We start from the raw sequence: 21,048 nt of genomic DNA on the forward strand, positions 1-21,048 counted from the left end.
TAGTTTAGTCAAAAATGCAATCTGCTACAATTTGCTAACAATCACATCATTTACTACACAAGCTGATTGGCCTCTGCTGATTCTACAGCCAATGAGAGTAACAACATTTAAATAGTCTGGTTAAGTGTTTGCTGTAAGCTGGTCCTGCAGCATGCTATCAGAGTTCCTCTGAAACCCTCCACCTCCTCCTGCTCCACCTGTCTGGAGCTGCTATTGGATTTATGTATGCCTATTCATGTGGAAGCAGCCTATCTTATGGTCACGTCTGTGTATCTATTGGTGGTAGCCAATCCATACTTGCAGCAGCATTCGTAGAAGATATAGTCCGCCAAGGCCTAATACATTGACCATTGTCAGATCTATTAATGTGCTAAAACTATTTGAGAGTTGTCATGATTGATTTAAATGAACCCTAACTTAAATTATCATAAAAAGACAAATGTCTGTGTTATGTGTCAACTACCCACAGAAAAGTATTCTATTTTTTTTTCATGTGCATACTTTAAAAGAATTTGTACTATGGAACTGTGCTGTTTTACAAACTGCTCGTACTCGGCTTTGATGAATCATATTGTATTGTACCTCCACTGCTTTGATTCGAAGCTCTGTCTATGCATTGGTCAATATATGACCTACCATGTGTTTGCAATTAAAGAGCTTTGAAAGGTGTTGATGAGTCATATCAGTGAAAGGAAAGACTAAGCACACAGTAAATAGATGCTGTCAGTCTAGGTTTAGTCTGCCAAAGCCTTATATTATTAAAGGCATTTATGCAGTCAAGGTTCTGAACAGTCAATAACAATGGAAGTTCAAATCATCTCATATAAACAGAACGAGCCCAGAGATTATTTATTTGAAGCTGAGATGGCATTCATAAATGCATTTAGCAAACATCAATATTTCTAGACAAGCAGTTTCAGTTATGATGAGCTTATTTCTGCTTCAAAAATGTTTTTTTTCTTCTTTTTTTTTGTTTGGTCGGTCCTTTGTACAGAGATGATTCAATGACACAGCATTCACTGTTTCACTGTTCTGCTCCAGATTCTGGGTTGTATAGCACAAATAGAGCAATGGTTTCTTAAAAACTTTACTAGAATAATATAGTGAGCAATGTTTAACATTTAGTGAATAATCTGTAATAAAGCCAAGCAGCATTTGGGTCGCAAATATGAACAAATTGATGTAGGCACCAGTCATTTTGTTTTTCATAAATATAGCCATTAAAAATATTTTACCTGGCGAACAAAAAAGAGGTGAAAAACAGGGTCAGAAATGAACTTTTCCATTAAAGGGAATATTTGCCTACCGGAAGGGATTTCCTGGGTAATTTTTTTACCTTTGTAAGGGCAATTTTATTTACATAACAGCGATGTAATATTATGGCAAAAATCATTATTGTTGATTATTGCGCTTGATATTGGAATAATGATCAGTAATGTTGATTAACAAAATAGACATTATAAATGTTTTTGTATGTGGAAAAATGACATATTCTTTTAGGCTACACAGGCAAAACAAGCCGAGAACTGTTCATGAATACGTTTAATGTTTTTTGATGCATTACAAAACTGTATATACAGAAAGCGAGCAAAGAACGTTCCCTATTATTGAAGTGGTCAATGAATTAATCGCAAGCTCACTGAGTTCAGCACTCTCACAAGAAGTTGGGGGGCATTTTTGCTTATTTTGGTGGCATTTTTGCCCCAATCACTTGTTATTTTTCGATGCTGGTGAAAAATCCTTTAGGAAGCAATATATCATAAATTACTTGTGGCAACCACCTAAATGTCCTAATAACTACTCGCAACACCTTGGCAACCGCATAGCTACAGTATGTGCCAGCACAACATCTAGATAAACATGACAACAGTTTTTAGAAAATGTAAAATTGTTTTGGTATATTAAAATTCAGGCTTCTGTTGACATGTGCTTTCAAGGGTGCCTTTGCTGCTTCACTTTACCTCACAAATGTCTCATTCTCAGTTACGCCTACAGTACCTTGTCATGGGATTCCCGCCAGAAGCAATTTGGAATCGGTTTTTCTGTGACAAATATTCCACAGAGACATGGTACAAAAAGTTGTGAAAGTGAGCTTCTAAAGGGCTTCTTATAATCTCTGTGGACCAATTACAGTTATCATTCTATCAAACAAAAGAGTGACATTCAGAGATGAAGACTGTTCTTTGTGAAGTATTATCACGGCTAATGTTGTTATTCTCTATCTCTTTCATATTTTCAGATAACCAATAGCATTGACTACATTATCTAGAGACATAGCTGATTTCCCTCTTAAGGTCGAGACATGGAAAGGACAGGGAATAAAGTGAGTGGAGACTGAACCAAATGTTGAGAGTATCACAGAATACAAAGGAACCTGTCCTAATAGAAAACACAGATGTTCCAAAATGGCTTTAACCCATTTTATTTTCATTCCCCCAAGGTGTCCACCATCTCCCCACAAAAACAGACAGTGAAAAATAGATCCAAGTCCACAGAGGAGGTACAGCAAGCCAAAAAGGTAGTGGCTCTACAGAATGCTAATGTCCCACATATTTCAATTTAAGTGACTCTCACTTTATATTTAATGTACTTTATGTGTGTGTAGATGACAGTGCGGCATTTGTGCATCAAATGAGATGATCATTAAATGGGCAGGGCACTGTGTGTCAATTTTCAGCTTCTAATTTTAAAGTTCCTTTATTGATCTCACTGTTTTACACACAGTACAGCCCACAATAAAAATATATATTGTACAAGCAGTGTGCCACTCTACTAAAGATTTCAGCAGCTGTCCAGCACCATCTAGTGATGTGGTCGAATAATCTCTGAGAGTGTGTGTGTGTGTGTGTGTGTGTGTGTGTGTGTGTATTTACTCAGGGACAATGTATCTCTGCCTTTCTTTGAATGCACAGTGACATAGGAATTTGGAAAAATTATTCATATTTTTTTTTATTTATAAATATATTATTATTATTATTATTATTATTACTACTTCTACTAATGCAAGTATTTTTATTTTTATTTATTTTTGTAATAGACAAAATATCTTATTCCAATAAATAATAATAATAATAATAATAATAATAATAATAATAAAGTAATACATTTTTAAAATTGTACCTTTGACTTGTCACTGGGTCAATTGTCAGCAAATCCAAATGTTCTCTTTTATTTAAAAACTTTATCAATGCAAATAATATCTTTATTAGTATATCTGTGTACTAATATGCACCCTCTAGGGCTAGATAAGGTGTAAAGGTGTGCTGTACCTTTGGTAGTTCTTCCTCAATCGCACGCAAAAAAGTAATATTTAGGGGTTCAAGCGCGTAACGCTGAAACCCTATTGTAATTGATAGAATGGCCAAGGAGCAGTATTCTCCACCTAAAACTGAGCGGGCAGACCAAACTGTAAATCGTAGAGACTTGAAACTTGGAGGAATGCTACTGTAGTACTCAGACTGTCCATACCGTCACCAAGGGTCTCCCCAATCGGCCTGACGGTGGAGCTACAGCGATCAAAAGTAACTACGAAATCGTGCATACCTACCGTCCATACCGTTAGTCGCAGGCTCAAGTGGGCCCTGTCCCAAATGGCACACTTCATGCGCACTTCTGCCGAGCCAGCACTGAGGCGAGCTCCGCAGCAGACTTCTACCTAGTCTCGCGTAGCCAGACCTTCAGACTGACGGCATAAAGTCTGGGAACCTAGCATTTCCATGTTTTTATTTAAATTTGTTAGATTTTTTTTTCTTTCCTTGTCTTCACCCCCTGGCTGATGTAAAATTGTTGAATGTGAATGATTCAATAAAAAAATTTAAATAAAAAAAAGGTCTGGGCAGCTTGGCCGCTTTGAATGGCAAGGACAACCCAAGAGGCCATATGACTGACAGATAAAGGAACCAATCACGTTTCGTTTTGTGTCGCGTCATGTTTAGGGGCGTGAAAATGTCCCCACAATAACAGACTGGTGTGTAAAAACTCTTGGACGTATTTTAAAGATTCAATGTCACGAACTTTAAAATATTTCACATACTTTTGAAAATCCAGCGATTAGTTGATCCTGATAAGCGCTCATTGTCACAGTTGTAAACACGACAGCTTTCTTCTAACATGAGGGGGTTTGGCGTCACGGCATATTTGTTTCCAGGCAGAATGGTAAAGAACGCGACATGCACATCTCCCGGAAATACTGTATAATTCAACCAATCTGATGATGACTTCGAAACTCCCGAAGTGTTTCCAATTTTGTGTGCCGTATGCATCAGACGGTCAGCCAACAGTCTGTGGGTGTGGCGCCCACTTCTACCCGACGGTCAAAGCGGCATTACGCCACAAAGGTGTAGACTCAGAGGAAGACCGCGAGGGTTTAGGGACTTAGATTTGGGACAGGACCAGTGTCCGGGAAAAAGGACACGTATGGTCACCCTACTTTTGTGAACCAACAGTTACTCCTAGGTTTTTCGCTCAACCTCAATAAAACCACTGCAGTACAACTCTATAGCTATAACGGGGTCATTTAGAAAAGGATGTGGCCAAATATACCCAAAAGCCTATAAATCTGAAACGAAAACTCAAAACTTCACAAAAGTAGGTGAGCACACGTGACAGATGATTCTAAACAAGCATACAAAGTTTCATGGAGATCAGACCATAGGTGGCGCTATAACAGATTAAAAGGCTTCAAAAACGCAATATTTCTATGGTAAATGACCTAAAAAAAAAAAAAAAGTTCATATATTGACACATACACTAACTCTTCACATCATTTGATCATATGCTCATTCTGAACAACTCTGCCTCTAGGACCACTGCTGTCAATCAAATTGTTCATTAAATATTTCAGATTATTTAAAAAGACTACTTTTGTGAACTAGTCCTAGGATTTTAACTCAACATCAATAAAACCAGTGCAGTACAATGGACTCTCTAGGTCAGGGGTGCCCAAACTCGGTCGTGGAGGGCCGGTGTCCTGCAGAGTTTAGCTCCAGCTTGCCTCAACACACCTGCTTGGAAGTTTCTAGTATGCCTAGCAAGACCTTGATTAGCTGCTTCAGGTGTGTTTGATTAGGGTTGGAGCTAAACTCTGCAGGACACCGGCCCTCCAGGACCGAGTGTGGGCACCCCTGCTCTAGGTCAATAATTATCAAAAAAAAACAAAGAAACAACTAGTGACCCTATGCATTTGGACAGCTATAATAGAGTCATTTAAAAATATGGTCTTGAACTAGTGTACCCAAAAGCCTATAACGTAAACTCAAAACTTCACAAAATTATGTAAACTCATTCATATGATTCTAAACAAGCATGCAATATTTTATGGAGATTGGGCAAAAACTGGCACTATAATAGTTATAAAGGTTAAAAAAACAGTATGTTTCTATGGTAAATGCCTTGAAATTACAATTACAACCACTAGATGGCAGCAGAGGACCACTAATGGGGCTCATTCAACTCCCCAATATAGTACTTCTCTCAGGTTTTTCTTTTGGATTCATATTTAGACATTATAAAATCACTATTATAACATTACACATCACATTTTATCAAAGTTTACCACTTCATTTCTACAGAGGATCAGTTTTTGCAATTATGCCAGATTATGATTACAGTGAAATCTAAAAATAGTGTTATAAAGAGGAGAAATGTATGTATGTGTGTGTGTGTGTGTGTGTAAGCATTCTTAATGAGTATTAATATAATACTTTAACCATTTAATTTCTGTGTATGTGTGTGTCTGTGAGGGTATTCTCCATCATGGAAGTGTTTTAGTGTCAGCCATACATTTTGGGTTGGCCTAGCCCTAGACCCTAAAGCGTAGAACATTTAAGGCCTTAAAGCGCTTGAACCCCCGGTAATCGCTGCTTCCAGCTATATTTGAGCACATTTGCATGTCCTCGTTTAGATATCTGAGTAAACATGTTCAGAGATGTGTGTTCAGAAATCCTCTTACTGTGTTCTAAAGTCGTTTTTGCCCTCCTGCCACAGGCCTTTCATACACCACAAAAATCTCTTCCGGCTAAACCAGAAACCAAACAACTTGAGGTAAACATGAAATGACAGATTATGGGCTGCTTTAAAGCTTGACTTTGAAAAACATTAGATCAAAGATTGGACCAAAGACCAGTCAGTGCTTCTTGTGCTGTCAGAGCTGCTTTATTATGTGCTTCATGTTTGTGTTTGATGTCCTCGATTACATTGTGTCTAATGTGTTGTATATTTTATAGGAGACCTCAGAACTGAGTGCCTCATTGGAGGAGTTGAAATGATTGCTGGATTCAAACTTCGGGACTTTGAGATTTAGAAAGATCAACTGAAATTATGGGTAATAACAAGAGGATGATTCAGTGTCTCTGTTTATGGAATTGTGACTCAGTTTTACTTAGTTTAGTTAGCATAGAAGAAAACCAACAATAATCATGTGTAGCTTCTTGAATTTGTTTGAGTCTGATAATGTTTGTGAAATAAATGCACAACTGGATATCTCAATAAATTGTGTATGTGATTCATATTAATAGGTTCATACAGTACATATGTAGTTGTAGTAAATCATCAGTAAGACTTGAATTGAATATTTTATTAAAAAGTAACATTTATTAGGTAACATTTATAAGATGATTTTCTTAATATTTTTTGTTTCTTGTATTCAAATAAAATAATGTAAAATATGCAAGTAACTAAATATCCAATACAGTAAAAATCTATTTTTTACTTTATATTTGTGTAATATAATGCAGCTTCAGATAATATATCTTGAATAATGTTTATTCCTAAATCTTAAATTAAGCATAAATCTCATTATTTTGTAACATTTTTAGGTAAAACTAGATAAATATATAAACTTAAAGATATATCCAGTACAAAAGCAAGTCTTAAGTTGTTTTTAAATTGATTTTGTTACTTTAAATTAGTGTAATATACAGCTTCAGGTAATATCTTGAATTATGTTTGCATCTTGAATTAAGCACAATCCTCATTCAGTCTTATTTTGAAAGTATATTCAGACATATTAACTGGGAAAAAAAGACAAAAAATCTAAAACAAAAAAAAACATTAAGAACATAATTTTTGCAATATGAGGGGGAAACGTAACATAAATTATGATGCTGGGGATTTAATGACTGAATGAAACCAATTACACTAAAGTCTGGATTTCTATTCTAAGCTCCAAATATATTATCAGCTTTATATTTCCAAATGTATCCATTGCAGTCAAAAGGCTACCAGCTCCTATCTATTGCTAACAACCATGCCAGTGTCCCCTGACTGATAACAGACAGATGCCGAGTGTTCACATCATGAGCTTTCACCCACTCTAAATTATTTCTGCTTATGTGGCGCTGAAAATTACTGTGGCTCAGATCATTAGTGCTGCTGCTCCATTGTCACATCACCACAGTCAGCTCACCACAGGAGTACGGCTTGATGCTGGAGGCCGGCTTACCTACAGATCCGGCCCTGGAGTAGAGTGCAGGTACCAGGGTTAGAGAATCAGAGTTCCAGGAAATAATGTGCTCACAGTGACACTTTATTAGAAAATGAATCAATTCTGTCAAGATTTCATTTCATTGTTTGTGGGTGTCCATGTTTGCCAGCTGGCCAAGGTGTAAATTATAGGAATGTTTGGCGGGGAAAGCTATTTTTTTTTTTATTGAACTCACCACTGTTGCTGTTTGATTATTGTGAATGTCTGACTATTTTCTGGGAAAACAAATAATAGACAAAATAAAATTAAAACAACATGAGCATCTTGAGAGATTAAATGAGAATTATACAGTTAATTATTATGTAAAAAAAGGCAATAATCTCGTCAGTTTAGATTTTTAAACAAAGCAAAGAATTTAAACATAATTTATATATTCCTTTGATGCAATTTATGCAATATAGCATTGGGATAACAGGGGTCTTGTGAGGTAATTTCTTTTTACAATTGACTACATCCCTATCACGAGCTCACGAGAGGTTGAAAGAATGTTATTCATTCATGCATCTTGCAGTTAGCAGTGAATTATAGTGTTACTGATTATCAGATTCTTAAAGGAACAGTTCACCCTGAGACCATCCAAGACATAGATGAATGTGTTTGTTCATTGGAACAGATTTGGAGAAGTTTAGCATTATATCACTTGCTTACCAATGGATTCCCTGCACTAAATGGGTGCTGTCAGATTGAAAGTTCAAAGAGCTGATAAAAACATCACAATAATCATGTAATCATTACAATAATACATCTTGTGAAGCAAAAAGTTGTGTGTTTGTAATAAATCCAAGACATTTAAACTTCAAACCATTGCTTCCAGCTAAAATATGAGTCCACTATCCATAATATTTTCTGCAGTGAAAAAGCCATCTTGTCTGAATCAGTAGAGAAATGCATAGATTAAAAAAAAAAAATGTTCTTTGAGGATCCATGTAATGCTTAATTTCTCCAAACCTGTTCAGATGAAATACAAACTCATCTACATCTTGGATTACCTGAGGGTGAGAAAAAAAAAATCAAATTTTTCAAGTTTTCATTTTTGGGTGAATTATTACTTTACCTCTACACTCTATCTTCTATAAATCTAAACATCAATAATTTATGCATTATGCAAAAGTCTTGCATTTTGCTATCTGCAATTTTTGTAATTGAAAAGCAGAGCAAGTCTGGAAGTATACAAACTATTCATCAATGTCTTAAAAACATCTCACCACTTGGTGTCCCACTGTCCATTCTTTGGCCCCTCAGAGCGACATGAACAACTATTGAGCTATGCATATCAAACTGCTCTGTCACAGCTAAACCATTGTGAATAAAATCATTTAAGGTTGTAGGTAGTTTTAGTAAATAAACAACTCTTATTTCCTCATTTTTTTCCATTTAAATTTTAACTATATGCTCTGCATAATGAGCGACTTTGTCCCCCAAACTGAGATGGCAGGTATAAATGATGGCTGATAAATGCATACACAGACAGCCAGGCAGATGAGCAGTGCATCATTCTATGACGAGGTACGTATTGATTATGCTGTTTTCTCATAATCTCATGTCTTGTGTTTAATTGCTTCCCGATCAAGACTGTGATTGTCAATAAAATCAAAAAGAGAAAGAAAAAGAGAGTGAAATGAATTAACTCAGAACCGTTTTTCATAAAGAGACAATTGAATGAAATGTTGGTAAAATGCCTCAGAATTGTAATAAAGCAAAAACGAGACAATGAAAACTGATTTTTTTTTACAATGATGTTTAACCGCAGTGAGCATCCATGACAGTATTAATTATGCGAACTGAATCAAATGTGTTTCCCCTTTCTGAGTCCTGGATAAGTCAAAATGGATCTCATAGAAAGGGGTGAAATTAAAGCTATTTAAATAATTTGTCATTGTAATGACTCTGGAGTCAACTGCACTTTTAAAGAACTTAATCAACTCTGTCAAATCCAAAGGAAACAATTATTGGAAACAATTTCGATTTGAATTTGGGTTATACATTTACAGAACAAACTGTAACTGTAACTGTGTGTGTGTTTGTGTATATATATGTTCTTTTTAGCCAGAACCATATAATGAGGACAATGGGAAAACAAATCTTCCTCAATATTTGCAAGATACCACTTCTTCTTCTATTTCTGTACATGTTCATCTGTTCTTTGGACATCCTCAGCTCAGCCTTTCAGTTAGCTGGAGGTAACGTTTAACACTTTTTTGTTTGACATTTTCCACTGTTCTCTGATACAGTAACTATTGTAAATATCCTGTTTCCAAAAGAAATGTAAAAAGCTGGTTACTTTGTGACCACTAACTACTAATCTCTATATCACATCCTTAGTGTGGAAATAAAAGCTTTGAGTGGACTGTGTTGTATCTTTGGACAGGTAAGGTTGCAGGGGACATATTTAAGGACAATGCTGTCCTCTCTAACCCTGTGGCGGGACTGGTGGTGGGAATACTGGTTACTGTCCTGGTCCAAAGCTCCAGCACTTCCACCTCCATTGTTGTCAGTTTGGTCTCTTCTGGATGTAAGTCAAACGCAGCCATTACAAACACAGTATTGCTCTGCCAAACCTAAAAACCCATATATGTTAGAATATTATCATTCTTAAACATTTTTACACAGCGCACTGGAATACTCAATTCTGATTGGTCATTACTGCCATCTAGTGGCTGATATATTATAATATTCAGTTTGTGCGTTCGATTATGCTTACTTCCCTACTATGAAGTAGGCGAAAAGCAGTATGTGAAATAAGTATGTTCAAATTCATATTATTCATAGAACAGTAGGCGAAAAGTACCCATATGACCTACTACTTCCGCTGAGATTCTGAAGTGCGCATCCAATGGACATTTTACTATCCCATGAAGCCATGGGAGTGGAGTTGTGAACGGCAATAACAAACCACGCCCCTATAAGTTATGCACCCCTACAAAGAAACAACCAATGTCATCAGACATTTCATGCATAAAACAAAAAATAAATATACTTGAGGAGATTGCTTCATGATATCCACTCAGCCGTATTTTCTCGTAACTTGTAGTTTGTACTTGTAGGTTGTTTTGTAGTACTGTGAGATACAGGTAGACCCTTCTCGAAGTACGCCTGAATTTCTTTCATACTGCACACACTCATATTATAGAACATACTTTTTAAATGGTCACAAAGTTTGTTTCTTATCAAATGTAGTACCTACTCAGAAAGTATGCAATAGTGTTGTTTATGCCTAGCATAAAAAATGTTCTGGCAAGGTTATTTCAAAGAGAACAAAAATGAACAAACGTTCTTCCAGTAACATTAATAGAACATTCGTTCTATAGGAAATTAAATCAAAATGTTTTTAGAACATATTTTGTTAGCTGAGTGGCAACGCTCCGTTCATCTAGGTAACAAACTATGCTACTTTAGTGTCATTCGTAGCAAACTGCATACAAATGCAAATGGCACCATATGCAATGGCACTTATTTATGTGTCTCATTTTTGAGAAGTTTTAATATTATTATAGTAATGTTCACTTTGTTGCTATGGCGTTATTTTATATTGCAATGGGCTGTTTTTCTGTGTAGCCATCTAATACTGATTTCCAGAGAATGAATTTTGTAGATGATAGGAGCCCTTGTGTATTTTCATAACTGCCTAAGGACGATTGTTGTACTTAATGAAACGTGACTCACATCTATCGATGGGGTTTCTACATTCTATGTTTCATGCAGTGTTGGATGTTGGATCCGCCATTCCTATCATCATGGGCTCAAACATTGGCACATCTGTCACTAACACCATCGTGGCTCTGATGCAGGCAGGGGAGAGAGAGCAGTTCAAACGGTAGAGAGAGCATACAGTACCTCATACTGTCAGCATTCAACTATCAATGGAAAGTTTGGAGTTCTTCAATGACACTTTCTGTGTGGGTCTGTTTCAGAGCCTTTGCGGGTGCCACAGTGCACGATTGCTTTAACTGGCTGTCAGTGTTGGTGTTGCTGCCGCTGGAAGCCATCACTGGCATGATGAGGCTCACGTCGGAGGTGGTGGTTGAAAGTTTCAACATCGTGACCGGAGAGAATGGTCCAGAGCTCCTGAAAGTCATCACAGAACCCCTCACCAAACGTATTATACAGGTGCAGTATTATTCTGTTTTGAAGTCTAATTGATAAGAATATATCCCAGGATCATCAAGGGCGCCTTTCATTCTTCTGTGAAAAAGAGAAAAGAGACATTTTGTAAATAGTTCAGGCTGTCAATATTGAAAAAACACAAAAGGTACAATAAAAGTATTATAAATGTGGTCCACATGACTCATGTTCTATATAAAAAGTTTTCTCAAGCTATACAATACATTTTAAGTGAAAAATTATGTACATTTTGGTCAGTTTCTCACATAAAGGTGGTTTAAGATTAAAGTCCTGTTCATACCAAGGACTATAATGATAACTATAACGATAAAGTTTTAAAAATTGTGCTAATTCTATGAGAATAAGGAAGTCCACAGTTGAAACAAAGTTAAATTATGCAGGGAAAATCCAGTCATTTCAATAGGAATTCACACAATCTGGAAATTTTTTGTGAAAGTTTTCCACACAGAGAAATCCCTGTGGGTTCAAATTGGTCAGATGGATTTGCCGTGTTGACCAACAGAAAGCTGCTTGGTTTGAAAGTGACTTCTGTGTGAGTTCAGTCGTCGCTACACTATTGACAACAGACAATTTGACCAAAATATGACCACACCTTTAGAATGTAGCTCATAAGTCTTACTTTTATGTTGCTTTTTGACCTTTTTGGGGCTTTATATCCCCTCATAACACTTTTACTGTATTCAAAAAAGCAGAATGAACACTCTTCAAAACTTCTCCTTTTGTGGTTCATGACACAACATGATGATGAATAAACTATATTTTGGATGATTTATTCCTTTAAGTACGCAGCCAGTTGGGTGTCATTATAAATAAAAAGAAAACTGGTCATTAGTTTTCTTGTTAAATGCTTTGGAGCTTGTGAAAACTTGTGTAGCCTAATTAAATATCACACTGTTTGCCCTATCAGTACTCTTCTGTCTCTCATTAATATTGGTTTAGAGTTAAAAGGCAATTTTATTTTTTTCATTTTCAGCTGGATAAGACAGTAATTGTAGGTATAGCAACAGGGCAAGAGGTGCTACGCAATAAGAGCCTGATAAAAGTCTGGTGCCAGACATGGATTCTGGTGAGCAACATCTCTGTTTGCCTACAGATGAAGATCTTTCATGTACTGACGTTATCTAAATTTATTCTCCCCAGATCCAAGAAAATGTTTCTATAGTGCCTTCAGAAAACTCAACAGTGCAAACCCCATCACTACACATGAATGCTGAAAAATGTGAGTCGAAACTCAATCAAATTTCAAAGGAATAGAGAATGAAATGGACGAAGACACAGCAAAGGCCGTCCTTTGATTGATCGGCCTTTAGTCATTTCATGCATCCATTTTTAAATAACAAAGTATTGTTCTCCATTCTATCTGGCTTCAAACTTGAAGATTTTTTAATACAGAGAAATGCTGTATTCAAACAATGCACCCTTTTTGCTGTGAAGAAAACTAATTTCTCAGTCCCTATGTACACTGTTTGGCTCTTCTTCGTTTACTCAAAGCTCCGTCGGGGCTAATAACTATCATTTATTCTGTATTAGTACATCCTGTGATAGAAACAGCCACTGAGTCATATGCTTGTAAGACTAACTACACATTCGACATCAACAACAGTAACAAACAGCGTACAGGCTGTATTAGGAAGCAATATGTTTTTAAACTTTGAATGAGCTTTTGAGTCATCCTCCTGGCTCATATAATGACTTTGAGGCAATAAACTGCAAATTTTATTTTATTTTTTTATCATCTTGCAAACACAAGAGCCATCATATTGAGGGAAAAAAAGTAATAATTCCATATTTGTCAGGAGACAGTCAATGGCTAAAGCCCTCAATTATAACCGTGGGCCTCATTTTTAGAAGCCATTTTTTCGTGATGCATAAATAATTTGTAATAATCTAAAATAATCTGAAATCCTTTTTCTTCTAACACACCATAATCTGCAGCTGATGGGCTAATCACTGTTAATATGAACACATGCCTGTCAACGCTTGAGTGACGGGTAGATTTCCACAGGAGACTGGAGACATAAATACATGTGTGTGTTGGAGCAGGCACTCATCTATTTGTCGAGACGGAATTGTCTGATCTGGCTGTGGGGTTGATTCTGCTGGCTTCCTCACTGCTGGTGCTTTGCACCTGCCTCCTGCTGCTGGTTAAGTTTCTCAACTCCCTTCTCCAGGGACAAGTAGCCAAAGCTATTCAGAAAATCATCAACACAGGTGGGAACTACCTATTTACAAAGTTAATGTGATTGTGAGGGTCCATGTCAAATGTTGTAAAAGATATCTCATATATTCCAATTTTTTTTTTCTTAACCACAGATATATCACATCTCAACACATGATTCTGCTTTTATTAATCTTGACGGTCCAATCAGAACATCAACATTCATGAGATTTATTCTGAACAGTTAATTTATCAATTATCTAATTTAATCTCATTTAATATTGATTATAATTCATTGACTTATTTGTTAATTGAACTTAATTGAGTGGAATCGTTCACACTGTAAAAAAATCAGTCGCAGCCTTCAGTTGAATCATATTGGCTGTACAACTCATTTCAACTTAAATGATATTAAAATGACTTTAAAAATCAAGTTGAATAACTTTAAAAAATATATTATATCAGTCTGTAGAGTGCATATATTGCAGTTTTTAACAGTGTATATGTTGCAATGACTTGTTGATCATATCAATTTCTTTTTACAGTGCATATATATAGATCTATCTATTTGACTGGGAATCTTATTCAGTCATTATTCACTTTCACATAAATTTCCTTAGCATTTTTGATTTAGTGTTTTACATTAATAACATCCTGTTTTTATGAATGATTGAAAAATTATATTATTATATTATATGATGTATTTTCAAAAAAAACTGCAAAGAGTTGGGATAAGTTTGCATAGTCATCTTGTACATACTAAACTAATCTCTAAATATTTGGTAACACTTTAGTTTAGGGAGCAGTTCTCACTATTAACTAGTTGCTTATTAGCATGCATATTAGCATATTGACTGTTTATTACTTACAAAGCACATCTTAATGTTTTATTCTGCATGACCATATTTAGAACCAATGAGAATTGGTTCCCAAACTAAAGTGTGACAAAATACACCCCCAATTCCAGAAAAGTCGGGACGTTTTGTAAAATGCAATATAATCAAGAATCTGTGATTTGTTAATTCTCTTTAACTTTTATTTAATTGACAAAAGTACAAAGAAAAGATTTCCAATTATTTCACTGACCAACTTGAAACCTGAAAACATTAAAAAAATTTGATTTCAATGGCTGAAACACACTCCAAAAAAGTTGGGACAGAGGCAAAATAAAAGTGAAAATGTTCTAGAATATCCTAATTAAACTGTTTTGAAACAGTTCACAGTAAGCAGGTGAACTGGTAATAGGTGAGGGTATCATGTTTGGGTATAAATGGAACATCTCAGTCTTTGCAAGCAAAGCTTGATTATGGCTCATCACTTTGTGCCAAATTTCATGAGGGAAGTGTCAAAAAATAAATAAATAAATTTGTGCTAAGGTACCATTGGCATGGAGGCATATATTGGGATTGTACAGAGACATATACTGCTATCAAGATGAAGTCTTTCATGGGAAGTCCATGGTTATTAGATCAAGACAATGCCAGGTCTCATTCTTCATGTGTTACAACAGCAATGGTTTTATAGACACAGAGTGCTAGACTGGCCTGCAGTCCAGATCTGTCTCCTATTGAAAATGTATGACCAGTCATGAAAAGGAGAATCAGACAACAATGATCACAGACTGCTGAGCATCTGAAGTCTTGTATCAAGCGAGACTGGACGAAATTTTTGCTTGGGAAACTTCAACAATTAGTATCCTCAATTCCAAAACAATTAAACATTGTAATTAAATAAAAATCAAAATGTGTTTATAGTTACAAAATAAAATTAAGTTGGTCAGTGAAAACATTGGATTTTTTTCTTTGTACTTTAGTCAATTAAATAAAGGTTAAAGAGAATGAACAAATAGCATATTCTTGATTTTATGGCATTTCACAAAACATCCCAACTTTTCTGGAACTGGGGTTGTAAGTTATAATTTATAAGTAAACGCACTGCTCATAAAGAGGCATCTTTGCCTATTTTAAGTGTTCTATTGAAACATTAATAGCAGGAACTCCTCTGGTAGTCTTTTGAGTTTTTGCAGGAACTTATAAGCTCCAATAAACATTTTCTAGTTACTAAATCAGTTTCTAGAGTGCTGCCCTTTTGGAAAGTGTGAATTTCATCCAGTTTTACAGTCTGAGAAACCCCAAAGGAAGCCTCAAGTATCTTGTCATTTTACAGAATTTTCAAGAGATGTAAACAAAACACTTTCCTGCAGACTTTCCTTTCCCGTTTGGCTGGTTGACTGGCTACCTGGCTATTCTGGTTGGTGCTGGCATGACCTTTGTTGTTCAAAGCAGCTCAGTGTTCACTTCTGCCATCACTCCTTTGATAGGTGAGTCCTTCCTCTCTTAGATGACCAGGCTGAACCTATGGGCAAGAATGTCAACAAAGTGTTTGCATTTCTCCTGTATAATTTAGCTGTGCTCCCAGATGACCTGAGAAATTCATTACAGCCAAGAGCACCTCTGAGTATTGTACTAATATTGGCATTTAAACACCACTAAGCCTCAGAGGAGTCAATCTTTAGCCCTCACAGAGTTGACTGTTGACTTCAACTCATTCGTATTCACTAGCCTATGAGCTTTGCGCTCTGAGAATCAATGGTCTGTTCTGGCCTGTGAATAATGTCAAGGTTTTACTCAATTCGGTAACTCATGCACTCAATTTCCCAGCGAAATGACAGATATACGTTGTTATGCATCAACAAATAAGAGCGAGGGAGATGGAAATGAAATAGAGGAAGGGAGAACCAGTGCCAAGAGAACAGAGATGTTCACTTGATGCTTTCAAGCCTTTCTAATCCACCTTCCCTTCTGACGAATAGAAGAGTAATGGTCTAACATTGCTGCCGGATTTAATGTAATTAGCCACACAGTGATTAGACTTTCTAGTGAGGCATGACAGCTAGATTAAGGATCCACAGCATCCTAATTACACTGCCAGAGAGACCACTAATCCCAAAGAGTTTTAGAGCTGCCACGGAAGCTGTAATGTGTGCTGTACACTTCGATACGTTTACATGCACAATTTTTGGTTCAATCGGACTGAATTCATTCCGATTGATGAATCTGAATGTAGTGTTTACATGAACACTAAATAAAGTGATCGGGTTGATGTGCGCGTTTATATGTCACAAGCTTCAAATCGGAATAGATTTTTTTTTACATGTACACACTGCACAAATATAGAGTTTCTCACTGTTTGCACATAATAACCACTCTCCTACATGGTTTCTTTATTTTTTGAACAGCAGAATTAATATTTATCACACAGTAAAAATGCCCCTCCCCACGCCCAAAACGGGTTGCCTGTGGATGAGAATCCAAAACAAGGACTGATGGGAGGTTGTCCTGCTCCACTTCACAGTTGCCGAGTGAAAGGAGAGTTTTATAATGACAGGACACGCATTTATACAACACTTTATTCAAAAGGAAGAGGCGTTCGTTCCGCACGTCATACATCATTACGCTATTTCTGCATCATTACATGCGCAGTCCTTTCAGTTTCGGGGTTCAATCCGATCGAGTGTTTACATGCACCCCCATGTAAAGGGGCTGGTTTACAATAAACCACCCCCTTCAATCCGATCGAGCTCAATCGGATCGATTAAGTTGTTTACATGAAGTCTACTGCCTTCAGTCGGTAGATCACACGTGCACTGATAGCGCTGAAGTGAACTAACCCTGGAACATAACCGGCTCCTGAGTTTTTATTTATTACATTATATATATTTATTAAATTTATATTATCTCACACATGGATCGGCATTTTCTATAATGTCTAAATTCTAAATCAAAATACATGTCTGATATGACTTAATATATAATTAGCATTAAACAAACAATATAATTCACATTCTCAAGGATTAAAGATTAAACGGAAAAAAATAAAAATGATTGCACAACCATCAGTTAGGTGGCGATATGCACTAAGCATGTAAACGACCATTGAACAAAAGAAGAAAGAAACAGCATGGTGCTTTTTCTTAGTGTCCATTTCCATAGTGACTCGATTCGTCGCTCTGTTGAGAATGTCTTGAGTCTTAACCAGGAACATATTTTGAGTTGAATGAACTTACTCCCGGACACAATTTTGGAACCACATACCTTGAGTAAGCAAGGTTTGGGGTTAATCAACCGAAAGTTCAGGGTTTAGCTGACGGTAAGTTAACCGTGCTTTCTGGAATACACCCAAGGAATCAACATACAGGATAACCAGGATACAAGGCTTACAATTGCAGTAATGACACATACAAGACTTGGCAAAGAATGACAGTGAGAACCAGGCTTATAGGGTGAGCTAATTGTGCTAATGAAACACAGGTGCAAAAGATGAGTGCTGAGACCGGGCAAAGGATTATGGGGAATGAAGTCCTTGATAGTGGCAAAAGTCTGGGATGGAGTGCCCTCTAGTGGACAACCAAGACACTACAGCCAGTGATCGTGACAATTAGGATATTAGTACATTTTTTGAAAAATCAATAAAAAAAAGAAAGAGTTGTATAAAAGTCATTGTATGCATGAATTGCATTTTTATGTATTTTTGAATAAATGAATACATCAAGACCAAAAAATTTGTCTTGTCATTGACATAGAAATGCCCCCTTTGTAGCCACTATGTGCCCTCGATGTACCCTTTTACTGAACCCATGGTAGGACTTCACAGCAGATTATTCCCCAAAAATCCATGCAGCATAATATAGACTCTGAGGGATACGTGTGTGTCATTTGGGACAAGGGCATTTTCATAAGGTAAATGCCAGTTCCGTCATGGTCATACATGGTCATCCAATTTGCTCTTAATAAGGCTGGATTCACCTTATTAGAAGGTCTCATTAGAAACAGAATCATCTGCTCTGCTGAACTCTCACGTTCATTCTGCTTTCAGGTATTGGTGTGATAAGTATTGAGCGGGCCTACCCTCTGACCTTGGGCTCCAATATCGGAACAACCGCTACAGCCATCTTAGCCGCATTAGCTAGCCCAGGAGACAAGCTCGCTGCGGCCTTTCAGGTGATCCCATTTAAAACATGAACTTTCTCACTTAATTAAACAGTGGCTGAGTTAGAGGACTCTAGGAATGGGGGATTGATCTTAGAATACTGATGCTTTCGACAATATGTTGTATAAAGAGGATTGATCCTCACATAAAAATCCGGATTTTTTTTTTAAACTTATGATTTTATTATTTAAATAAAATTATTTAAAAAAGAGATTTTAATTATTTATTATTTAAATAATTTAAATTATTTGTACTATTGTAAAAATAACAACAAATGTGAATCATAATTTATGAATCATAAGAGCTTCAAAGTGAAAAAATAAAAATAACTTTGAGGATTTAGTTTTTGAGGATAGGAACAATTTCTCCTGCTCGTTTTAACACACAGAAATGTTGAAACATATGTCACAAATATTATTTAATGTTATTTTATACTAAATAATGATTTAATGATTATTATAATTAATGTATTTGTGATATTTATTATATTTATTTAAATTAAAATGTACTATGTTTATTAGATTTAAAGTCACCATGAAATCAACATTTTGTTCATAAAATCCTAATGAATGATAGCTTTGCAATTGAAAGTTAAATGGCTAAAATGATTAAATAAACATCAAAATTAAATAGACAAAATGTATTTAAAAAAAATTGACTGCAAACATAAATCATATAAGTTAGTTATAATATGCTGATATGGTGTTCAAAAAACATTTTTTGCCATTTCATGCCGACGTGATAAATGATAAAACAAAAGTCTGATAGTTTGCAGTTTAAGCCTATTTAATTTTCATAATGAATGATGGCTTTCCTATTTAATGTTAAATGGGTAAAATTTAATTTTCATGTTTTTTTTTGTAATTTTCTAGGAATAAACCTGGAATAAACATCAAAATTAAACAGACAAAATGTAAATAACAAAATTGAGAACAGGTTTACAAATTTATCTCTCTTAAGTTAATAAATTGTTAATTTTATTCATTCTATCCATAAAAAAAATGCAAAAAGATTTTATTTAATAGAGATATTGGTATATCGGTATCAAAATACTGGCCAAGATAGATTTTGGTAAGAGAATGAAAAGAATTCGTATCTCTCATTCCTAGAAGACTCATAGCACAGACCCATTACACAGTTTGTAAAGTAAATGAAACCATGTTCTGTCCCTCATTATGCTCTGCACATCCTCTCTCTCAGGTTGCTCTGTGTCATTTCATATTCAATGTTCTGGGCATATTACTTTGGTACCCAGTTCCTCTTAGCCGTCTCCCCATCCGCATGGCACGATTTTTAGGTGAGCGGACAGCAAAATACCGGTGGTTTGCTGTGCTGTACCTGATTCTTTGCTTCCTCCTTCTGCCATCCATTGTCTTTGCACTCTCAATGGCTGGATGGCAGGTTGTGGTGAGTATCTGTGTTCCATGTGTTGCAGTCCTCCTCTGCATTGTTGTTGTGAATAGACTGCAATTACAAAAGCCTCACCTCCTGCCTTGGTGGCTGCAAACCTGGGACCACCTGCCTCTCTGGATGCACTCACTCAAACCAATGGATAAAATCATCACAAGAGTCACATTGTGCTGCAGGGAAACCCGGAACAATGATCAGAGGCGCACATCTCCTGAGGATCTGCCACAGCTGACAGAATGTGAAGCAGAGAAAAATCTTGTGCCTTTGGCACAAAATAGTCCAGCTTTGATTTATAGTTTTGAGACTGAGACGGGGGCTGTTTTTGACTCATTGAATGGCAAGAGCAGCAGGCTGTAGACATATATGTAGTCCATTAAATGCTTTTTGATCCTTAGAATGGTTTATCTTTTCATATTGTGATTAAACAGGTATCCTCTCTTCACTTTTTGTGAGTATGAGTGCTAAACTACACAGCTGCAGAAATTCAGTAATACAATGGGGTACAAACTTGGACATCTTAAAAATGATAATTTTTTTCTTTGGTCAGTGAGAGGAGGGGCTTCAGCTTAAAAAAATTGATCGTCAGCCTGGATGTATTATATATACTGTTATTTTCTATTAATTTTATAAGTTTGCTATTTTTTTTTCAACCCTGTGATGATGTCTATGGAGCTAAAAATCATGGTTTCTGTGATTGTTTTTTAATTAATTAATTAATTTATTTATTAGGAATAAACAGAAAAAAGTTAAGAATAAAATACAATTTGTGCGCCACCCCTAAAAAGATTATATTTAAAAATTATATTTACCATTCTCCTGAGAAGTGTTGTAATGGAAATAATATGAAATGGGAGGAAAAAACATGTGGTAACAGGGTTCAGCCTAC

General features: G+C 36.0%; 1 protein-coding gene and 1 long non-coding RNA gene across 3 annotated transcripts in view; both read left to right on the forward strand.

The window, feature by feature from the left end:
• The window catches only part of LOC107685507 (uncharacterized), a 12,794-nt gene extending 6,374 nt beyond the window's left edge, over window positions 1-6,420 (forward strand). For both annotated transcript variants that reach the window (XR_001633961.1, XR_001633960.1), the window contains 4 exons: window positions 2,240-2,323; window positions 2,441-2,518; window positions 5,986-6,042; window positions 6,225-6,420. This is a non-coding gene — a long non-coding RNA (uncharacterized LOC107685507). The remainder of the gene's footprint in view (window positions 1-2,239; window positions 2,324-2,440; window positions 2,519-5,985; window positions 6,043-6,224) is intronic.
• Window positions 6,421-9,551: 3,131 nt separating this feature from the next.
• LOC107685502 (sodium-dependent phosphate transport protein 2A-like) lies at window positions 9,552-20,519 on the forward strand. The gene is made up of 9 exons (XM_016482098.1): window positions 9,552-9,663; window positions 9,852-9,995; window positions 11,186-11,297; window positions 11,395-11,590; window positions 12,579-12,732; window positions 13,649-13,816; window positions 15,967-16,083; window positions 18,639-18,763; window positions 19,953-20,519. Exons 1-9 carry the CDS (start codon window positions 9,552-9,554, stop codon window positions 20,517-20,519), a joined length of 1,695 nt encoding a protein of 564 aa, XP_016337584.1.
• Window positions 20,520-21,048: the final 529 nt, after the last annotated feature.

This window comes from Sinocyclocheilus anshuiensis, unplaced genomic scaffold (assembly GCF_001515605.1).
Source record: "Sinocyclocheilus anshuiensis isolate Anshui unplaced genomic scaffold, SAMN03320099.WGS_v1.1 scaffold922, whole genome shotgun sequence".
Taxonomy (NCBI): domain Eukaryota; kingdom Metazoa; phylum Chordata; class Actinopteri; order Cypriniformes; family Cyprinidae; genus Sinocyclocheilus; species Sinocyclocheilus anshuiensis.